At 42.4% G+C, this 17,683-nt stretch overlaps 1 protein-coding gene across 6 annotated transcripts in view; it reads right to left on the bottom strand.

The window, feature by feature from the left end:
* The window catches only part of CDC42BPB (CDC42 binding protein kinase beta), a 97,160-nt gene that overhangs the window by 4,016 nt on the left and 75,461 nt on the right, over window positions 1–17,683 (bottom strand). For 4 of the 6 annotated variants that reach the window (XM_081003894.1, XM_081003897.1, XM_081003896.1 and 1 more), the window contains 12 exons: window positions 17,389–17,525; window positions 15,514–15,653; window positions 14,962–15,043; window positions 12,654–12,870; window positions 11,652–11,714; window positions 8,049–8,645; window positions 4,903–5,000; window positions 4,706–4,790; window positions 4,064–4,184; window positions 3,814–3,931; window positions 2,245–2,350; window positions 2,090–2,160 (listed from right to left, as the gene is read on the bottom strand). In XM_081003894.1, coding sequence (XP_080860020.1) covers window positions 2,090–2,160; window positions 2,245–2,350; window positions 3,814–3,931; window positions 4,064–4,184; window positions 4,706–4,790; window positions 4,903–5,000; window positions 8,049–8,645; window positions 11,652–11,714; window positions 12,654–12,870; window positions 14,962–15,043; window positions 15,514–15,653; window positions 17,389–17,525 — 1,835 coding nt within the window. The remainder of the gene's footprint in view (window positions 1–2,089; window positions 2,161–2,244; window positions 2,351–3,813; window positions 3,932–4,063; window positions 4,185–4,705; window positions 4,791–4,902; window positions 5,001–8,048; window positions 8,646–11,651; window positions 11,715–12,653; window positions 12,871–14,961; window positions 15,044–15,513; window positions 15,654–17,388; window positions 17,526–17,683) is intronic. The other 2 variants (XM_081003895.1, XM_081003899.1) reach the window with 1 other exon arrangement.

Here is a 17,683-nt window from a genome sequence, read left to right as displayed (position 1 = left end):
CGATATCACTGAGAGATACCATCAGCAAGGTTTTGCTGTGGGTGTAAACAGCAACTTCAGACAATCATTTAGGCAAGATCTGTTAAGGGAGAGCTGTGACAAGGCAAGGAGCCACCAAGCAGAATGACCCCGAGTTTCACAGCACACTGTTGATATACAGGCAATAGCTCACATGCTCTGATCTTAACTATTGTAAGCATAAACTGAAAATGCCGCCTCAAAACCTGACACTTATGGCAACCTGCTGGGCAATTCTCAGGGCTACAGCTGCAAGCTTCGCCTCTTATCTGGGCCGCCATGGATGGAGTCTGCAGCCGTGTGGTTTCTGCAGTCCTCATGGGGCAAAATCAACAGAATGCTGACCCAAGGTGCAGATGGCAGAAATTTTAAAAAACAACAACAACCACACACCAGTGACAGCCCACAGCCCAAAGGGTGCTGGATCTTTCCACAAATGCAGCTCTCTCTAGTGCAGTATTCAGTAGGAAAGTGGCAAGGGTCAACAGATATTTGGGGAGTTTTTAGTAGATGCTTTGAAGCTCACTTTCACCCTTTCATATGCACCTTCCCAACACATGCTTCTTTCCTCCACGACACCCACCAGGCACTATTGTATATTTAAAGGTATTTTTTATTCCACCTCTCTCAAAACTGGAAGCCCCTCCATTAATGGAAGGAACAGGTGGGAAGGAATAGGAGGGTGAGGGAAGCAGATGGCAAACATGACCCTCAGAGCCTGATGCAACTGGACTGCCTCCTCCGCCATGGGTAAACTGGAACATAAGATGCCAGCTCCTGCTCCAGCCTGTCTGTTTTACTTTGAATATGTCATTTGTGGCGTACCCTGCATTTTATAAATACTATAAAGCACTTTCATGTCTACAGTTGAAAACTGACATATAAATATACTACCTTAAATTTTGTTTACTATTGGCCGTTACTTTAGTCCCCAATGGCTCCTTCACTAACAAAGAGGCTACAATCACTACATATTCATAAAACAGCCTCGTCTCTGCCACTGCTAACAGTGCTAGAGGGTATCGGAGGAGGAGGAGAAGGAGAAGAACAGATTTAAAAGCTGCAGGCTTCTTAAAAAGGTCCCGCCATCCAGCAACGGCTGGATTAGCATTCTATGATACAACTGCAAAAATAATTTTGCAAGAGATGGAAGGAAAGCATTTGTGCGAACCCACAAATTAGGAAACCAGTGCATGGCTATGTTTGCTCCTGATTTCAGTCTCAGAGACATCCTCCGCTAGGATAATTGTTTTCCTTTGATTAGAAAGGGCTGTAGCTAAGGGTAGAACACACACTTTGCATGCAGAAGGTCCCAGGTTCAATCCCCAGCAACTCCAAGCAGGGCTTGGAAAAACTTGACTGAATCCTGGAGAGCTACTGCCAATGAGTGCAGATGATATAGAGCAGATTAGCCAGTGGACTCACTCAATACAAAGCAACCTCTTATGTTCCTTGTACATGTCATTAAAATCGGCCGTGGCAGCTCCTGGGCTTTGATGAATTAGGAACCAATTGCAAAAATGCAGTTGGTACTGTTTGATAATCTCTCTAACACTCCAGGAACATTGCTAAAAGTTTATGCAAGGTGACAGACCAACTTGCTGGCAAGAGTGCTTGGATAAGGAATCCAGGCTGTGTTCTTCTAAAGCAGTGCTTGCAAAACTTGGGTCTCCAGCTGTTTTTGAACTACAGTTCCCATCCTCTGCTAGCTAGGGATGATGGGAGTTGTAGTCCAAAAACAGCTGGAGACCCAAGTTTGGGAAACACTGTTCTAAAGCTTATCACCTATTTTGGATCCTCAGTTATGAACTGTTGCCAAGACACCCACAAAGTGTTTGAGCGTGTGTTTCTTGGGAATCAGAGCTTTCAAAACATTTCTCCCTAGTATTTTGTAGTGAAGGAGTCTTCTAGAATCAAGATTCCGGAAGGTCTATTAAACCTGAGATCTGGCACTTGAGATATACACAAATAACCAAACAGCTGCTGTATATGTAGAAGGCTCTTTCCAGACTGCATAGAGCGCTATGCACCAATATGAGGAAACCAAAAGGTGTCTACAGATAGATCTCACCTCTTTGTCAAACTCCTGGTCTGGATCAGACATACTCCTCAAGGGCATAGCTGCTCCTAGGTCACTGCCACCTGTAAAGCAAATATGTTTGAGACTCTCCACTCTGATAGGTTTACAAAACTGCAGGTTATAAATAGACCCATTTCTACTGTTACCTGAAGATGGCCACGAAATGTAGCTTTTGTTTCTCTGAGGTGCTTGGCGTGAAATGTTGGTCGTGGGAGGACAAGCCTTTTCATCTTGTGAAGGAGGTAAGACACTCTGCAGCAGAAATGTAGCCACAGACAATTAGACAAGACACTTTCAACGTTATTTTCTTTTTCAGTGAAACATTTAGCAGAGTTTTTTTAAAACACCGAAGGAATACTGCTTTCAGAGCTATTGTATGGTGGTATTTTTTACAAACTAAGCTTCTCTTGCTAAAGAGGGCCATTTAACACAAAGGCACATCATTCAAATAACCGACAAGGGGACAATTTATCCCTCCTCCCACCCCCCCGCCTCCCAAAAAGCAAGCGAAACAAAACTGAGTCATCAGTCTAAGTTCCTTCCAAGTGCTGGAGGCAGGATAACAGAACTCACCAGTAAACCAGACTGTGTAAAAGAAAAGAATGGAGTTTGACTGCAGATCATGCCTCAAGGTTTTTTCCAATTACAAACATATGAAAATTGTTTTTGAGCTATGGTATATTTGACACCTGGAACAGTAAATACTGCTTTCAAAGCATTCTCCAGTGAGCTTTCCCTTTGCCACCTGCTGTTGGAAGGACCATGATCTAGTCTGTGTAGGGGTTTAGCAGGACAACCTGCTAACTCGAGTGTAGGATTCAGAGCAGCAAGCACTAGTTTATATATACATACAGGTTAGTAATTCCCTGCAAACTGCTAGAGCCCCCTCCCAACTTTTCTTTAATGTTGGCAGAGAGGCATAATGCCCACCGTCACTATCCAGTTCCTAAAGAGCTGCTCCTACCCTTGCTACAGAAGCAGAGGAGGGACAGGAAGAGGAGGAAAGCAGTGAGGAAGAATGGTCACTCTGGAGAAAGATTTCAGCAGAGATAGGGCTCATGTGATAGACGTGCTCAAAGCCTGTTGGAGGTGATATCAGAGCAGAATGTCGGGAGAGTGAAGGGGAAGGAAATTCGTTCTGTTATTTTAGACAAGACAAACAAGAAAAAGGAAGGAGGAGAGAATAGTTATTTAGAAAACACTATTGCACTCTTGGCAGTGATGCCTGCTTACTTTCAGTGCCATGTGTGTGTGCTGGCATTCTCAAAGAGAGTTTTCACACAGCCTGCTCAGGCATCTGCCTCCCCTCCCCTTCCCCTCCTGGATAAGATTTGTCGCAGGGGTTGGGCTGGCATGCTTGCTCCTCTCACTATGGAAAGACCTGGGGGGTTCCTAGGAGATACAACCCCTTTTAAAAGGGAGTTCCCAGGGTTAGAAGACATCCTACAACTGAATAACTATCCTGTCATTCGCATCACCCTACAGTGAAGCGAGCCGAAGAAAAGTAGGGAGAGAGCAGGCATGGCTAAGGCCTCCTCCTGATCCCTTCCAAGACGTATATTAGGCTTGATTAAACATTGCAGCTGCCCCTTAGAAAATGAACAGCCACTCTGCTCAAGCTATAAAGTTCTTCTGCCAGCTTGTTCCCAAGATTTGCGGATTGTGGCTGAGCATAGGCCTGCCTATCTGCTTTCCCTAGGAACAAGAAGTTTTACCAGTGGGAGATCCATGAGCACTTGCATCCCATCTCCTGGTCCCATATGAGCCACGTGGTTGAAATTGGTCGGATTGGAAATCATTTTGGATCGGAGTTCAGGGTCTCGGAGCATCTCCCTAAACCAACAAAGACATTAAATGATGGGTTTGCATAAGTAGAGTCTCCTTTACCACCAATTGTGGGGTGTGTGTGTGTGTGTGTGAGAGAGAGAGAGAGAGAGAGAGAGAAGAGAAATAGTAAAGCCACACCTTCTTTGTTGTATTCTTTCTTCTTCGGGGACTTTAAAGACAAATCTTCTCTTGCTTCTGGTGCGAAGCATTTGCTTCTTGCTGTTGTCGGATGTCTCCGGCACGCTAAGGGCGGCTCCTGCTGTAAAAAGACATAATGCAGTTTATACGGGTTCTTCCCCTCTTTAGTATATCCTCACAACAGAACGGCCCTGAGGTAGGTTAGGCAGAAGGTCTGTACAAGCCCTGCTGCAGTGAAGGAGACTCATGCAGGAGACCTTTGTGGAATCCTTAAGCTCTTTTTGCAGAGGAACCTAGGAATTTACAAAGCATCAGGTGGACTCTTTGCTGAGTGAGGCAGGGTTACAGCTCTCTCTTATCTGATCTACAGAGTTGTGCCCTGCATGCACACATGTGGGGAGTGTGGGCTAACCACATCCACTACCTGCATGCAGCCCCTAGAGGGCAGGCCAAGGCTGAATGTGGCCCTTGGGGCGAAGGAGGCTAGCCACCCATGGCTGCCTCTGTAATTTTTTACACATGGCTGTAATTTTACACAGACTCTACTTGCCTTCCCTGCATCACCAACACATTACAACCACTCTTCTTTATCCCTTTTCCTTTGTATGTCCCCCACCCCCCACCCCGAAGGAACGCACTAACCTGAAAACTTGTTCTTGAAATAGATCAGTCGAGGAGGTTCACAGTTAAGGAGATTCAGTGTGCCCATCACATTTAGGGGTCTGATCTGTTATGGAGACAAAGTAAGGGAAGCTTAAAATTCATCCTCAACACACTGCCAAGAAGTTTGCAGTAAACGAATAAGGCACTGTGTTTTACAGTACGGGCAAGCTACTTACCTTTCTTAAGCCGATAGTCTGAACCCATTCCATGGTGCTGACATTAAATACATCAACACCGTATTCACTGTAGACCGTTAAATAGAATGGACTGCAGCCTAGAGAGAAAATACGAAAGCTGGTTATGGCTGCATACTTCTGAGATAAAACTGAGCACCATCATTATTTCAACTGTTACTGTTTCTCAAGCCATCTCTCAGGTCTAGTTCTCACTGATATAAGTAAATGAAAAGGCATTGATTCTGGCAGTCAGCATATTAAGAACTCTTCTTCCTGACATTTAGCTTTTCGTGTGGGAAAGATTTATTGTAAAGGGAGCATTCCATCATGAGAACACCCTCCCCCTCCCATCCTGCATTGGTAAAGCCTAGTCAGATTCCTATTTAGGTATTTGTCTATTTGAAACCCTTTTTATACCTCCCATCATTCTATATAGATTTTCAGCACAGTGTGCCATCAGTTATATTGCAACACAAATACAATGACAAAATAGATAAAACCATCAATGACAATAATAAAAAATGCACAAAAAATGAGCAGGTGGACAATTTTTTTTAAGGGGGCACAAAAAAGATAGCAATGTGGCTATACTATATACCATAGTTGGGGGACCAGTGCTGCGAAAGGCCTTTCCTCTGTTGCCACAGACCATACAGAAAAAAGGTTGTGAAGTAGGTTGTAGATCAGGCCTCTCTGGAGCAAGCAATTTTGTTGCAAGTATTTCATTATAGATCATCAGCAGTTTAAATCTGCAGGGTCTTTTCCAATAGCCCCTCTCCACCAGCCTGCAAGGCAGGTCATCCTTCCCATTTAAAGACAGAAAATGGAAGCTGGAAGATTTCTCCTTGGTCCAGCCTAACAAGCCACCCTGCTATCTACCAGCTATGCCTTCAAAGGGTTAATTCTTTGAAGATGGGAGGAGAGTCTTATTTTTCTGAGAGAGACTGGAAGGCTACAGGAAAGCCAAGATTGCTTCAGAAGGTGCTTTTAAAGGCACAGTACTAGATATGTCTAGCAACATATCTAGAATGAGAAAAATATGTAAAAAAAATCAGTTAGAGGTGAAGCTATGCTACACGTCTTCATTTCTGCCTTTTTGGGAAAATACAGCCATTTGCCTGAGTAGGTGTTTTGATTTATGGTTTCCAAACACCAGCTGGCTACGACACACTTTCTGGGAGATGCATTTGACTTGCTTTCTGCTGTATAAAAGACACCTGCAAAGAAGAACAAGACTGACAAGTCCTTTTACACGGTAGCAAGGCAGAAATACCTATTCCACTGGCAAGATTATCTGCGTAAATACAGAGGAAGAAGAAAAGACGTGGGCAGGGCTGTCACTTCCAAGAGGCAAGCTAAGGGAAGGAGGAATGGCTTCCCCTGGGCTCTCCGCCTCAGCCCCTCTGCCATGCCTTGCTCCGAGGAAGGGGCAAGGGGGACCTTCCTCCTCAGAGGAAGGCATTCTGGGTATGTTAGAAAGTTTAAACAGAATTTACAACTGCTCTGGAAGAAAGAAAAGGGGGGGGGGAGAAGCGAGGAGGAGGAGTGTGGCATAATCTCTTCTGCTGCACCTGGTAGTGAGGGGAATAGAAAGGTCATTGCACTCAGTCGCTGAATGAGGATGAGGTGAACTCCAGAAGCTATGGGGTTTTCCCAAAGGGAAGTGTGGTGTGCTATGGTCATAGGAAGTTGCCTATACAAGAAAACCCCTTTCAGAAGTGATTCAGAGGAAACACAACAGACCATTTCTCCCAATGAGTGGTTGGGTCCTTCGTGAAAAAGAGCCCTCCCCCATTGTTCCAATGTGCAATGGTCTTTACCAATGGTCTTTCAAAATGGAGCGCCTGATTGCAACAGCTCTCCTATCTCCCCCCCCCCCCCAGCCTCTAGCTGGAACCATCACAGCTAGCAACTACTGCAGGGATGGCACTTTTGTTAAGGACAAGCTCCTGTGCCTTAAATCGTTGAATGAATGAGATGTGCACCAGCTGAAGTATTTCCCATTACTGGAAAAGGTATAGCTGCTGCAGCTATGTTTGCCATACAGCTGCTTAAAGCACAGAAGACTCAGGTGGTGCTGTTTTTTTAAGGGAGAAAAAGGAAAAGACGTGGCAAGTCTAAACCACTCTTTAGTTTTGTTGACTGCCTTACTCACATTTCTTAAACGTTTCTATGTTTCAAGTGTTTAATCCCCCCCCCCCCCCCGCCCCGGAATAACCTCCATGATGTTATGTGAGCCCGCTTTGTTGGAAGTGGTTGCTACAGATCGCAGTTGTGAGGGCAAGCAAACTGCAAGAGAACAAGCCCATACAGGACTAAGCATGCCATAAAAAAGGCCCACGGACAAGGCTAACAAAGGTTTGCAAAAATGTGGGAGGGCAGGGAGTACCCCCTCTGTGCACTAGCACTATCAACACAACAGGGTACACATTCACACAGTACAGTGGTACCTCTGGATGCGAACAGGATCCGTTCCGGAGCCCTGTTTGCATCCTAAAGCGAACGTAATGCGCTGCGAGTCACGTTTCACCGCTTCCGCGCATGCCATCATTTTGAGCGTCTGCGCATGCGCAAGCGGCGAAGTGCAACCCAAAAATGCTTAACCTGAAGTGTATTCATCCCAAGGTATGACTGTACAGTGATTAGGAGAAGATGGGTTAAAATCTGCCTTTTAGAACAAGACATTTGAAAAGGTCAGTCAGATGTTTTAGGGAATACACATTTACACACTATGCTTGAAGTTGACTGAACTAAACTATTGGTTATCAACATGAGAAGTACATGTTTTAGGGGGTGGCTCATATCTTACAATTAAGCCTTTACTACAAAATCAGTGTTCTCCAAGAGCACCTGGATTTGGTCTGTGAACACCTGCTCAAGAACCTTGCCCAAGAAGAGAAGATTGGTAACTGGTCGGTAATGAAGGTTTCCTCTCACCCAGCCACCTAGCAGCTGGTATGTAGAGCAATACAGCCTTCACTTAGCTGTCATAATTAGTAGGCACTGAAAGCCCTATTCAACATGTATAGGTCCATCAAAAACAATGGTGGTATAGCGCGATTTAAAACTATGATGGTTAAAACAGTTATTTGCCGATTATTTTTCAGACAAGTGAAGCAGCAACAGAAAAAAAAACATATACATACTACAGGCAGCAGGAGTTGCAGGCCACATTAGCTCTTGCATGCGTGACCTTCGACCTTGCGCATCAACGTACACTCCCAAAAGGCTGAAGCAAAGCAGGTATTCCTCATTGCTGAGCTCCACAGCACAAAGGGCGTCAAGAGGCTGCTGTGAGAGGAATGCAAGTGATGGGTCATTGGAATTTACCAGGTTTATAGATTGTCCATCACCCTGGATGTTCAACAGAGAGAAACCAGATGGGTAGCCAACACAAAGCCTGTCTTTGAACACTGTCATCCACTGTATGCTGCCAGGTGCCTGGATTTCACTGAACTTTTTATGGAAAGGTTTAGTCCTATGAATTTCATAGCACAGAACCTGCCGTTTGACTGCCACAAACAAACTTGTTGAAGAGCTCTTCTTCAGTGTCCCAGTTGTAATGAACTGGCAGCCTTTAGTTTCAGGAAGCTTAACATCAAGACTGCCTTCAGATCCATCCAGAGAGGACCAGGGATACAAGTGAACGTGATGATTCCGGCCACAGATAAGGATAATGATTTTCTCTTTGGGAGCCAGCTCTATCTGGTAGACCTTCTTGCAGTCAGCAGCTCGGACGATCACTGTGAAAACAACAGGTCAATGTGAGTAAGTGATAGGAGTGCAGACAGGCTGAGCCATTTTAAGTGTCAGCAATGTAATTACTTAGGATATATGCATATTTCCATAGTGATAGCAGCCTTCCTCAATCTGATGCCCTCTGGATGTTGTGGTCTACAACACTCACCAGTTCCATGCAGCATGGCCAATGGATAGTGATGATGGGTGTTCTAGTCCTCAACTTTTGGAGGGCCACGGGTTATGGGAGGGTGATGGTAGGAAGACATAGTTTTGACCCAGTCCCACTGTCAACTTTCCCTTAAAACTGTACATCAATATTGCAATATTACAGAGAAAGAATATTTTGACCTCTTTAAAAAAAATGCAATTTCCATGGACCACTGGTATGTTTTAAACATACAAAGCAGGAGGTACATACTCTCATCTTTTAACAATAAGGTATAACCAAACTGTGTCAAATGGTCCTATATTTCCCTTTCTGGATTAGCCCATTCAATCCAGTATTTTTGTAGGTAACATAGTACTATGCTGTCCACCATAAATTAGTTAGTGGCCTTCCAATCAATCATCCCTGATGTAGAGTGAACATATTTTTAAGGTACCCAGCGCCGACAGACAAAACCTTCCTATTTTCTTATATCCAGGGAAACGCCAAGTGCACTTTACATTATATTTTAAAGGTCAACACACATAAGTTATTATTCTATTAATAACTCATTTTTTATAAAGAAAAGGTTTTTCATTATTAATGAACAAATGGAACGGGGAAGAAAGATATTGGGAAATGCTAAGATAGGTGAGGATGATGCAGCATTAGAGAAAAAAACAATTCTTTGACCTAGTTGGAGGGGTCTGACAGCAGGCATACACATTGAGTGCAGAAAAAGTGAAGACTGAAAGATAGGGTGGAGTTCAACATTACACTGAGCTTTACTTCAAATAAAATATTTTGCAATTACAATATATTAAATACTAAAACTGGCCAGATGCAATGTGAATGTCAGTGAATCCCATGAAAGCTAAATGCAGCAATTTAGGTCTGAACTATTTGTACCATTCTGAACATATATTCTAGTAATGCAAACATTGGGAAGAACATTCCCCAAATGGGGAGCCACTGAAGAAAAGGTCTGTTCTTGCATTGCCACCATCCAGACCCCTTGTGGAGGAGGCACACAAATAAAGGCCCCAGATTATGATTGCAGAATCTGGGTCAGTTCATAGGGGGAGAGGTGGTCCTTGAGGTATTGAGGTCCTGAGCCATTTACAGCTTTATAGGTCAAAACCAGCACTTTGAATTGGGTCCAAAAACTAATCAGCAGTCAGTACAGTTGGGTCAGGAACTGCAACCATCTGATCAATAACTCTGCCCAAGAAGGGGAGATTGGCAACTGGCTGGTAGTTACTTAAATTTTCCAGATCCATGAGGGGTTTCTTGAAGAGCAGTTTTATCCCTGCTGCCTTTAAGCAGGAGGGACCACCCACCCGCAGGAGGCATTAATCACCTCCCCAGCCCAGCCAACTGTCCCCTCCCCGTTAGTTTTTATCAGTCAAGAAGGGCTGATAAAATCTTCCTTTGTTAACAACTAACAAAATTATAGCCACTTCTTCACAGTGACTGAGCTAAAAGGTAACTTTCTGGTTTTTCTTACTCTCTCTGTCTAGCGTTATAAATACTGCCATAAATTTCATTCTGCTGGTTCTGTTTTTTGTACAACTCACTTCCTTGATAACAGAAGCAAACCTATACAATTCCATTGCAGCAGTAGCATGACACTGCTATTGTTCAGTTTAATCACATGCAGAGAAGCCAGAATGGTTCTCTTGAGTGAGGCTCAGGAAAGTATTCTACTTTTCTTTGGTAGAGAGAAAAATGTGATAGAGCTTATACTTTGCTATTCATTAGTTTGCCAGAAAACATGGTGCATCATACAATTATTTTCCTCAGGGGCATGCAAGGTGCATACATAAACACACTCTCACTAATTAATTCTAGTATTTAATGAGACTGTTAGAATAAGGAGAGTCACATTGACATGCAGAATATGGCCACAAGATGTACCCATAAAATTAAAATAAAATAAAATAGCCTCTAACCAGGGAAGAATAGATACTGATGTCTACAGACTAGTTATTCATTTGAGATAGTTAGTTTTCTGAAAGCTCGTTGACAAGCCATAAAGATTTTTCACTTCTACTGTAATAAATGAGAGCATGAGAGGAGAAATATTTGTCTGAAAATCACCACTGCCTTCAGACAGCCAAGTGAGAAAAAAGAATCATTATTCCTGTAACCCAGAGAAAATTGTACCTGTTTCCAATTACTCAAGTCTATCAAGAGTGTACATGGAGCAAACAGCCCGCAAATTTCACTGACATTTAACATGCTTTCAAAAGTCATGTTTACTCCATGGCACTAGCAATCAATGCTGGGTGAACTCAGCAGAGATGGCCTGGACAACTTGTGACTCACAAAAACAACATCATACGGCTGACATCTATGGTTTCACAAAGGGCTCAATAAATCTTCTGGTTTTGCTGCCTGCCTGAGATTACAAAAATGGTGTGTGAGAGCAATACCTGGCAGGTTACAATATATAGCTGGAAGGTGTTGATGGGCATGGTGCAAGCCTCCATTAAAGTCTTTATCACCACCACTTCATTCCCCTTTCACCGGTGATATGTGTGTGTGCTCTATTTGCTATAATATGTAGCAATAAAGCAGGTCTGCAAACTTTTAGAACTTTTGCTTCGTGTGCAACGAAGCCCTGCATGGCAAACATGCCCAGCGTTAGCACAGGAGTCGATCACAGTTACATTCTTAAACTGTATTACGCTCCTGCATATTTTGGTTTCAATGCTAGCATGAGCATGGAAGTGTGCAGAAAGAGGCAAAATAGTAGATACCTTTTCTGGCTCCTCTTTCATAGCTGAAAGCTCATCTGTGCAAACTGTATGGGTTCAATAATAATTTTAAAAAAGCTGATTGTAGAAAGAACTTCACTTACCATCACGGGTCACGTCTACAACATAGAGGCCTTCTTCAGCACCAATTGCTATTCTATCTCGATCTAATGGTAGTGGGGAGAGGGGGGAGGAAACCACTATTAATATAAACAGGTTTGAAAATTGCGAGCTTCTGCTGTTGTAATGGAAGGGACCCATTTGATAGTGATAGTGAGCTGGAAGGAGTTCACAATTGTACCGGCTCCCCAATTTATTTCTGGGCACCAATGAAAAGAAATTTTTCTAACCTTTAAAATCTCCAGTGGCCAGTTTATCTAATGGAACTAACATTTCTGTACCAGACTCCATGGACACAGAAGTCACTAGAGGATGTTCTACTCTAAATTCCTTCTCTAATTTAGATTGGTGGGGAGAAGGCTTTTTTCTGTAGCAGTGCCCTCCCCCTTTACCAGGCTGGTCTCATCTTCACTTTCTGAAGCAAGGAAGAAATTTCTATCCCAGCAAGCATTCAGAGGGTGAAGAGGATTATTGTTTTAACTAGCCTGGCAAATTACATTGCTACAGCTATACGCTCTATGGTTTTAAGCTGCTCTTAATATTGCATCTTATTTATTGCTCCAAAACTGTTTTTTTATGTGGTGCCATTGTGATAACTTTGGTAGCTGCCTTGAGGCCCATTGTCCAAGAGGCAGGCTATAAATATGAAAATAAATAATACCCCCAAATGAGAAGGCCTGTGGGGAAAATATGCACAATTGCATTTTAAGACATCATTAGTGTATGAGCTAGCTGTTTTTCCTTAAGCCAAAAAGCAATGGGCATAAGAATAAGACGATTCATTCAAGCACTGCAGATGCCTACTGCAAACAGAGTTAATCATAATTAGCTTTTAAAAATCAATTAGTAAATTTCACACTACTAAGCTTCTCTGGGCACATATGCAGATGAGGAAAAATGCACGAGGATGGCAGCACAAGCAACACATTAGCTCCATCTGCAGCTGTAACAGCAAACATTCAAATGTCTCATTATATTCAACATACCTATAATAGTAGCAGCTAAACTGGCTTTAATGAGAGGAAGTGTGCTATCATAGGCTTCCTGTGGAATATGTACAACTTGGTTTTTGAGTTTATTTTTGTGCAGAATAGATTGCAGCCCCTCTAGGATTCCAACCCACTTTCGCTTCTCGTTCTCATTTTCTGTTAGGATCAGCAGAGAGCAGGTCTTTGAAGGCGAGCCTAAGAGAGAGGCTGTCACCTTGACAGCAAGAGGAAGCAAGATGAAAATATTCAAGTGAAATTTGCTGCCTCTCTATTGCCGGAGAAATACATTGGCTAAAGTAAGTGGCAAATACATCACTCGCAACGGCTTCGTAAAAGTGACAACTTCAATATACACAAGCCCTTCCAGTTCCTCTTAAAGTCTTATGTGTAAAATCCTGTTTCGTGAAACCCTCCCGTCTTCCTAACATTTCCCTTAGTACTATGATTTGGCAATCTTTGCAGAATCCATTTTAATGCTGAGCTAAATTCTCACATTTACGGTATTTCGTGAAGTGGATGTTGTTTGTCCACACTGTATTACTTTCAGCATGATGCACATTTAGGGGGATGATGTGCATTATCTTGTCCCACAACCTTGCATTTCTATCTAAAATGTGATCATTAGACATATTCTCAAGAATTTACATTCAATGGGGCCAGTGTCATTTCTTGGCAATGCAATCCAAATCCTGGCTGGCGAGAGGCAGTGGCAAAGTTGCATCTGCTGCTCAAAAGATGGTGGCGGGAGCAGGCAAATCACTTCAGAGGTGGGGCTTGGCCAGCCCCACTGCTGTCACATGATAACACCAGCTTGCTCATATGATTGGGGAAACAGCTGGGAGAAAAATGTTAATCTTTGTCTAGAGCCTCGTTCCTTATTTCCACTGCTTGGCTGGTATGTTGTGCTCCACAGAACATTAGGAAGTGGGCCAAAAGCAGCTGGGGGAACAGACTGCACACTTCTGAATGAGAAACAGTAAAAAAGGCATGTTTCTTGACACTATGCATACTGACCGGAGAATATGAATAGTGCCTGGACAATGCACAAAATGCTATTGAGACAGGCACCTTTCCAAGGGGCCTCTTGGAGATTATGGATACTGATCAAGAAATGTCCACAATTCCTTCTTCGTGGATGTATTATGAGGCCTGGTGGCACGATGGCCACTTGCATTAATCGTTCAACTTACATTACCCCTAACATGCTTACTATAAAAAGGTATGAAAGTCCCAACTGTGTTATGACCCAAAGCAAACAAATGAAAGGTTGGTAACATCTGTAGTGCCTATGATAGATTACTAGTTGTTGCTAGGGAGGTATATGTAGGTATAGGTCCATTCAATCAATGTATAGGAATCGTTAATGACAAGAGATGCAGTCCCATACAGCAGAGATGGGGAACTGCTGGTCCTCCAGATGTTGTGAATAGTTTTGATTAGTGTATCTAACTTACTTTTTTACATTTTAATACGCTTTTTAAAATTCTTTGTTTATTTGCTCTTTATAAAGGTGGCCCTTATATGCCAGTTGTCAAAAATTACAATTGCAAGGAAGAGACAGTTAGTTTAGACGCCTACCTGCTACTAGGCAATGCACCCTGCTAATTTATTAGACAAGGACAACAGCCTAGTCTAATGCACGTGTATGGTAGAGTTGTGCAAACCAGGGGTGGGAAATCTTTTTCTGCATTCCCTCAGGGGTAATGTTGGGGACCACATACTGGTGTTGATATGGCCAGAGCCCAATATGAGCAGGGACACCCTTTTTCTCTCCCCTCTTCCAGAAGGTTGCCGGGGAAGGAACATGTATCTTTTGCTAGAAGTCTGAAATGCTTGTTTTCAAAGGGATTCTCTTTCCTCCCATGGCTTCATTAATTTCAGCATTCCCACCCCTCCCCTTTTTCCTCCTCCCACTCTCTTCATCTCCCTTGGTGCTCCTTCATTCATATGAAATTAGGGCAGGGCGCTGCAGGTTGCCCACCTCTAGCATAAACCACCTTAATATATTTCAGCAGCGTCCCATTTTATTTTATTTTTGCCAGATACGAGCACTTAATTTTAGTATCTGAAAACACAAATTATTCATATAAAAATTGAATTGTAAACACACAGCCTGTCCTTCACAGATCAGTTACAGCGAATTTATTAATCTTCAAGAAATGTCCCTCTACCTACATGTTAAATGGATATTTTAAAACTGAGATTTATACTAGGGACAGACAATACAACTATTTATCAGTCATTCACTGAAGCAAGGTATGAGAATAAGAAGTTGCAGTAAAATAAAAACCGTATTTGAACATACCCTGAATATGCAAGGAATATCTTTGCGGGTTGCATGTATGACATCCGATGCTAGGACAGAGCTCACACAAAAATCTTCATCTCTGGTAAGAAACCAAATAATTCAAGTCACTGGTGTTGGATTTTACACTTAAAAGTACAGCTAAAGCAAAAGCGGTCGGCCTCCTTTCCCTAGGACATTAACACATGAACTGGTGTTAATACTTGGTTGTGCAGTTCAGGCAGACCCTTGGGTACAGATAAGCTAGTTATAGCAACAAGGTAAAACATTAGGTTTTAACAGGGAGAGCAGGTGAGGGAACAGACGAACACAGTAACAACATGTGCAAATCAAGGCTCACTCTAACGTCGTTTTGTAGACCAACATGGCCATTTTGTCAAATCGTTCCCTGAAATAACAAAGCACAGTACACTATTTTGATGAAAATTAAGGGGTTGTATGCCAATTTCTGATTGCTTAATTGTATATAAAAAAAAAAATCCCGCGTAAATTTACCATGCAAAGGGGGGGGGGGATGGGGTTTATCACCAAAATGACTACACCAATACAAACCTGAGATCCAGGACTTGACTTGCAACCACTCCCGGCTGGGTGGATTTTCCCTCAGGTACATCATAGAGGAATAGTTTACAGTCACAGACAACTGCATAGGCCCGCTGCCATCCTTTCTTAACTCCTGTTGGCTTTGGAACCTGTAAATAAACAAATGCACACATACATCATTCACATCTTAGCAGATAAAGCAGAAGCGGGACCCTTGAGGACATTTCCATGCGACATTTGACTCTGATTTTTAGTGCTACAATTTTTGGTGCTATAATTTTTGTATTATAGTGCTACAATTTCTTGTACAGAATATGAGTTCCATGAGCTTAGATGCATGTGCAAATGTACTGAGCATTATGCTGTAAACATGATGCGCTTATTGAAGGACCTATGACCTCCATGATGAACTCTGGAGTGCTATGGATCATGGAGCTATAAGAAACCAAACGGCATGCATAGTCATATGTGAATTCAAGCATGGAAATGCTAGTGTGTCTGGAAATATAGATAGATAAAGAAACTCCAGGGAAGACAGATTTTTTTAAACATTCCTCTTTTACAAAACATTCCCCTTTTACAAAATTAACTTCAGGATGTGTGCACTTCAGCCTTGCAACTGGAAAATATCAAAGAGCGTAAGATGATGAGAACATTTATTATCTCTCCCATTTAAAGTTTGGCTAGAAACAAACCTCTCTCACCCAGAATTCTTTCTCAACTTTCAGTCTGTGGCAATCCAGCTGCCAGTTTCCAGAACTTTTTATCAAATCACCTGCTGTGCTCACTAGTATAAAGATTAGCACTAAGGGGATTACTATAAATTGTAAACAAAGCCTTGGGGCTTTATCATAATTTGGGAAGATGGATGGATAGAGAGAGAATGGGTTTTCGGCACAATTCTAGGGAAGATCCTCTTATGCAGTTTGCCCCTTCTAGCATGTCAGATACTAGTGCAAAAGATACTAAGCCGTATGCCAAAGGAAAAATATTTTTGTAATATACTAAGATAATCAAATGCCTTCCAGCTACTGCTGCTATAAAGAAGCAGTACGCTAAAATGACACAAGGCAAGATTTTGTGTTTTCTTCCCTTTAGCTTCTGCATAATGTTTGTATTTTCAGTTGGACTTTTCAGCTTGGAATTCTAATGCCCCATCTTATGTGATATCAAACACACAGAGATTCTTTTCTCATATATACTTGCGCGTCTCTGAAAAGCAACAGTTATTTTTTACACTAGTCTGCTGCTTAGTTAAGTGACAAAGCTATTGACATGTGCAACTTTCCATCTAGCTTTGATGCAGGGTGGGCCTCACGAGTTCATGGAGAACACCACGCTTATAGTACATTTTAGGAGATGCAATAGGAACCAAAAGCATACCAAAACCAACAGGAACCAAGAAACACAGATGATTTTGGTACACAGTGTTCTTTCGGTACCCTTGCTTCCTGTTTAACTAAACCAAATCCTTTTTTCTAATCTCTGCATTTTGCTGAAGTGGGGGTATGAAACCTGAAAGAAAGGTGATGTCTTTTTAAAGCAGTAAAGAATAAAATGTATTATATCTCTATGACGTGAAGTGCAGATTAAACAAACAAAGCCCTCCTTTCAGGTTTTATACCCCACCTGAGCAAAATTCAGTGAAGAAATAGTTACACAATATACTGTACTTTTTATTGTACACTTCCATGCTTGAAGATTATTATTTAATACAGCACTGAATGAGTTAATTGAGTATGTACCTAATAACCTATGCCAATCAAACTACTGGATTTTGGGGTAAAAACACAGTAGTGTTTTTAAAGACAGGTGGGATTCAATTAACACTACTGTTAGAATCATAATTCTCTCCCTGCCTCTGCTCCTGTGTAATTTTCCTACCTTGACGTAGCCTTTGTAGGCTGTTCCTATGCCTCTTTGAACATCTACCCCAAGGGGTCTCTTGGCTTGCTCTGGAGGTATAGGGCAGACTTGTGGTGCGCTGTCCTTGCAGGAAACATGGCATGCAAATGAACACACTAAGAAAGAAAAGGTGAACTTGTCAAAGTTCTTTGCTGTTACACAATAAAACCTAAAGTTCAGTCAAAAATAAGGAGCACAGCATCATACAAGTACAGTGTATTGCTATCATGAGGCTTTCTGATTAAAACAGTTGACACATGTGACTGATAACACA

This window comes from Podarcis pityusensis (genome assembly GCF_964106645.2).
Source record: "Podarcis pityusensis genome assembly, chromosome: 1".
NCBI lineage: Eukaryota > Metazoa > Chordata > Lepidosauria > Squamata > Lacertidae > Podarcis > Podarcis pityusensis.
The sequence above is the reverse complement of the archived record's forward strand: the minus strand, read 5'-3'. Positions and strand labels throughout refer to the sequence as shown.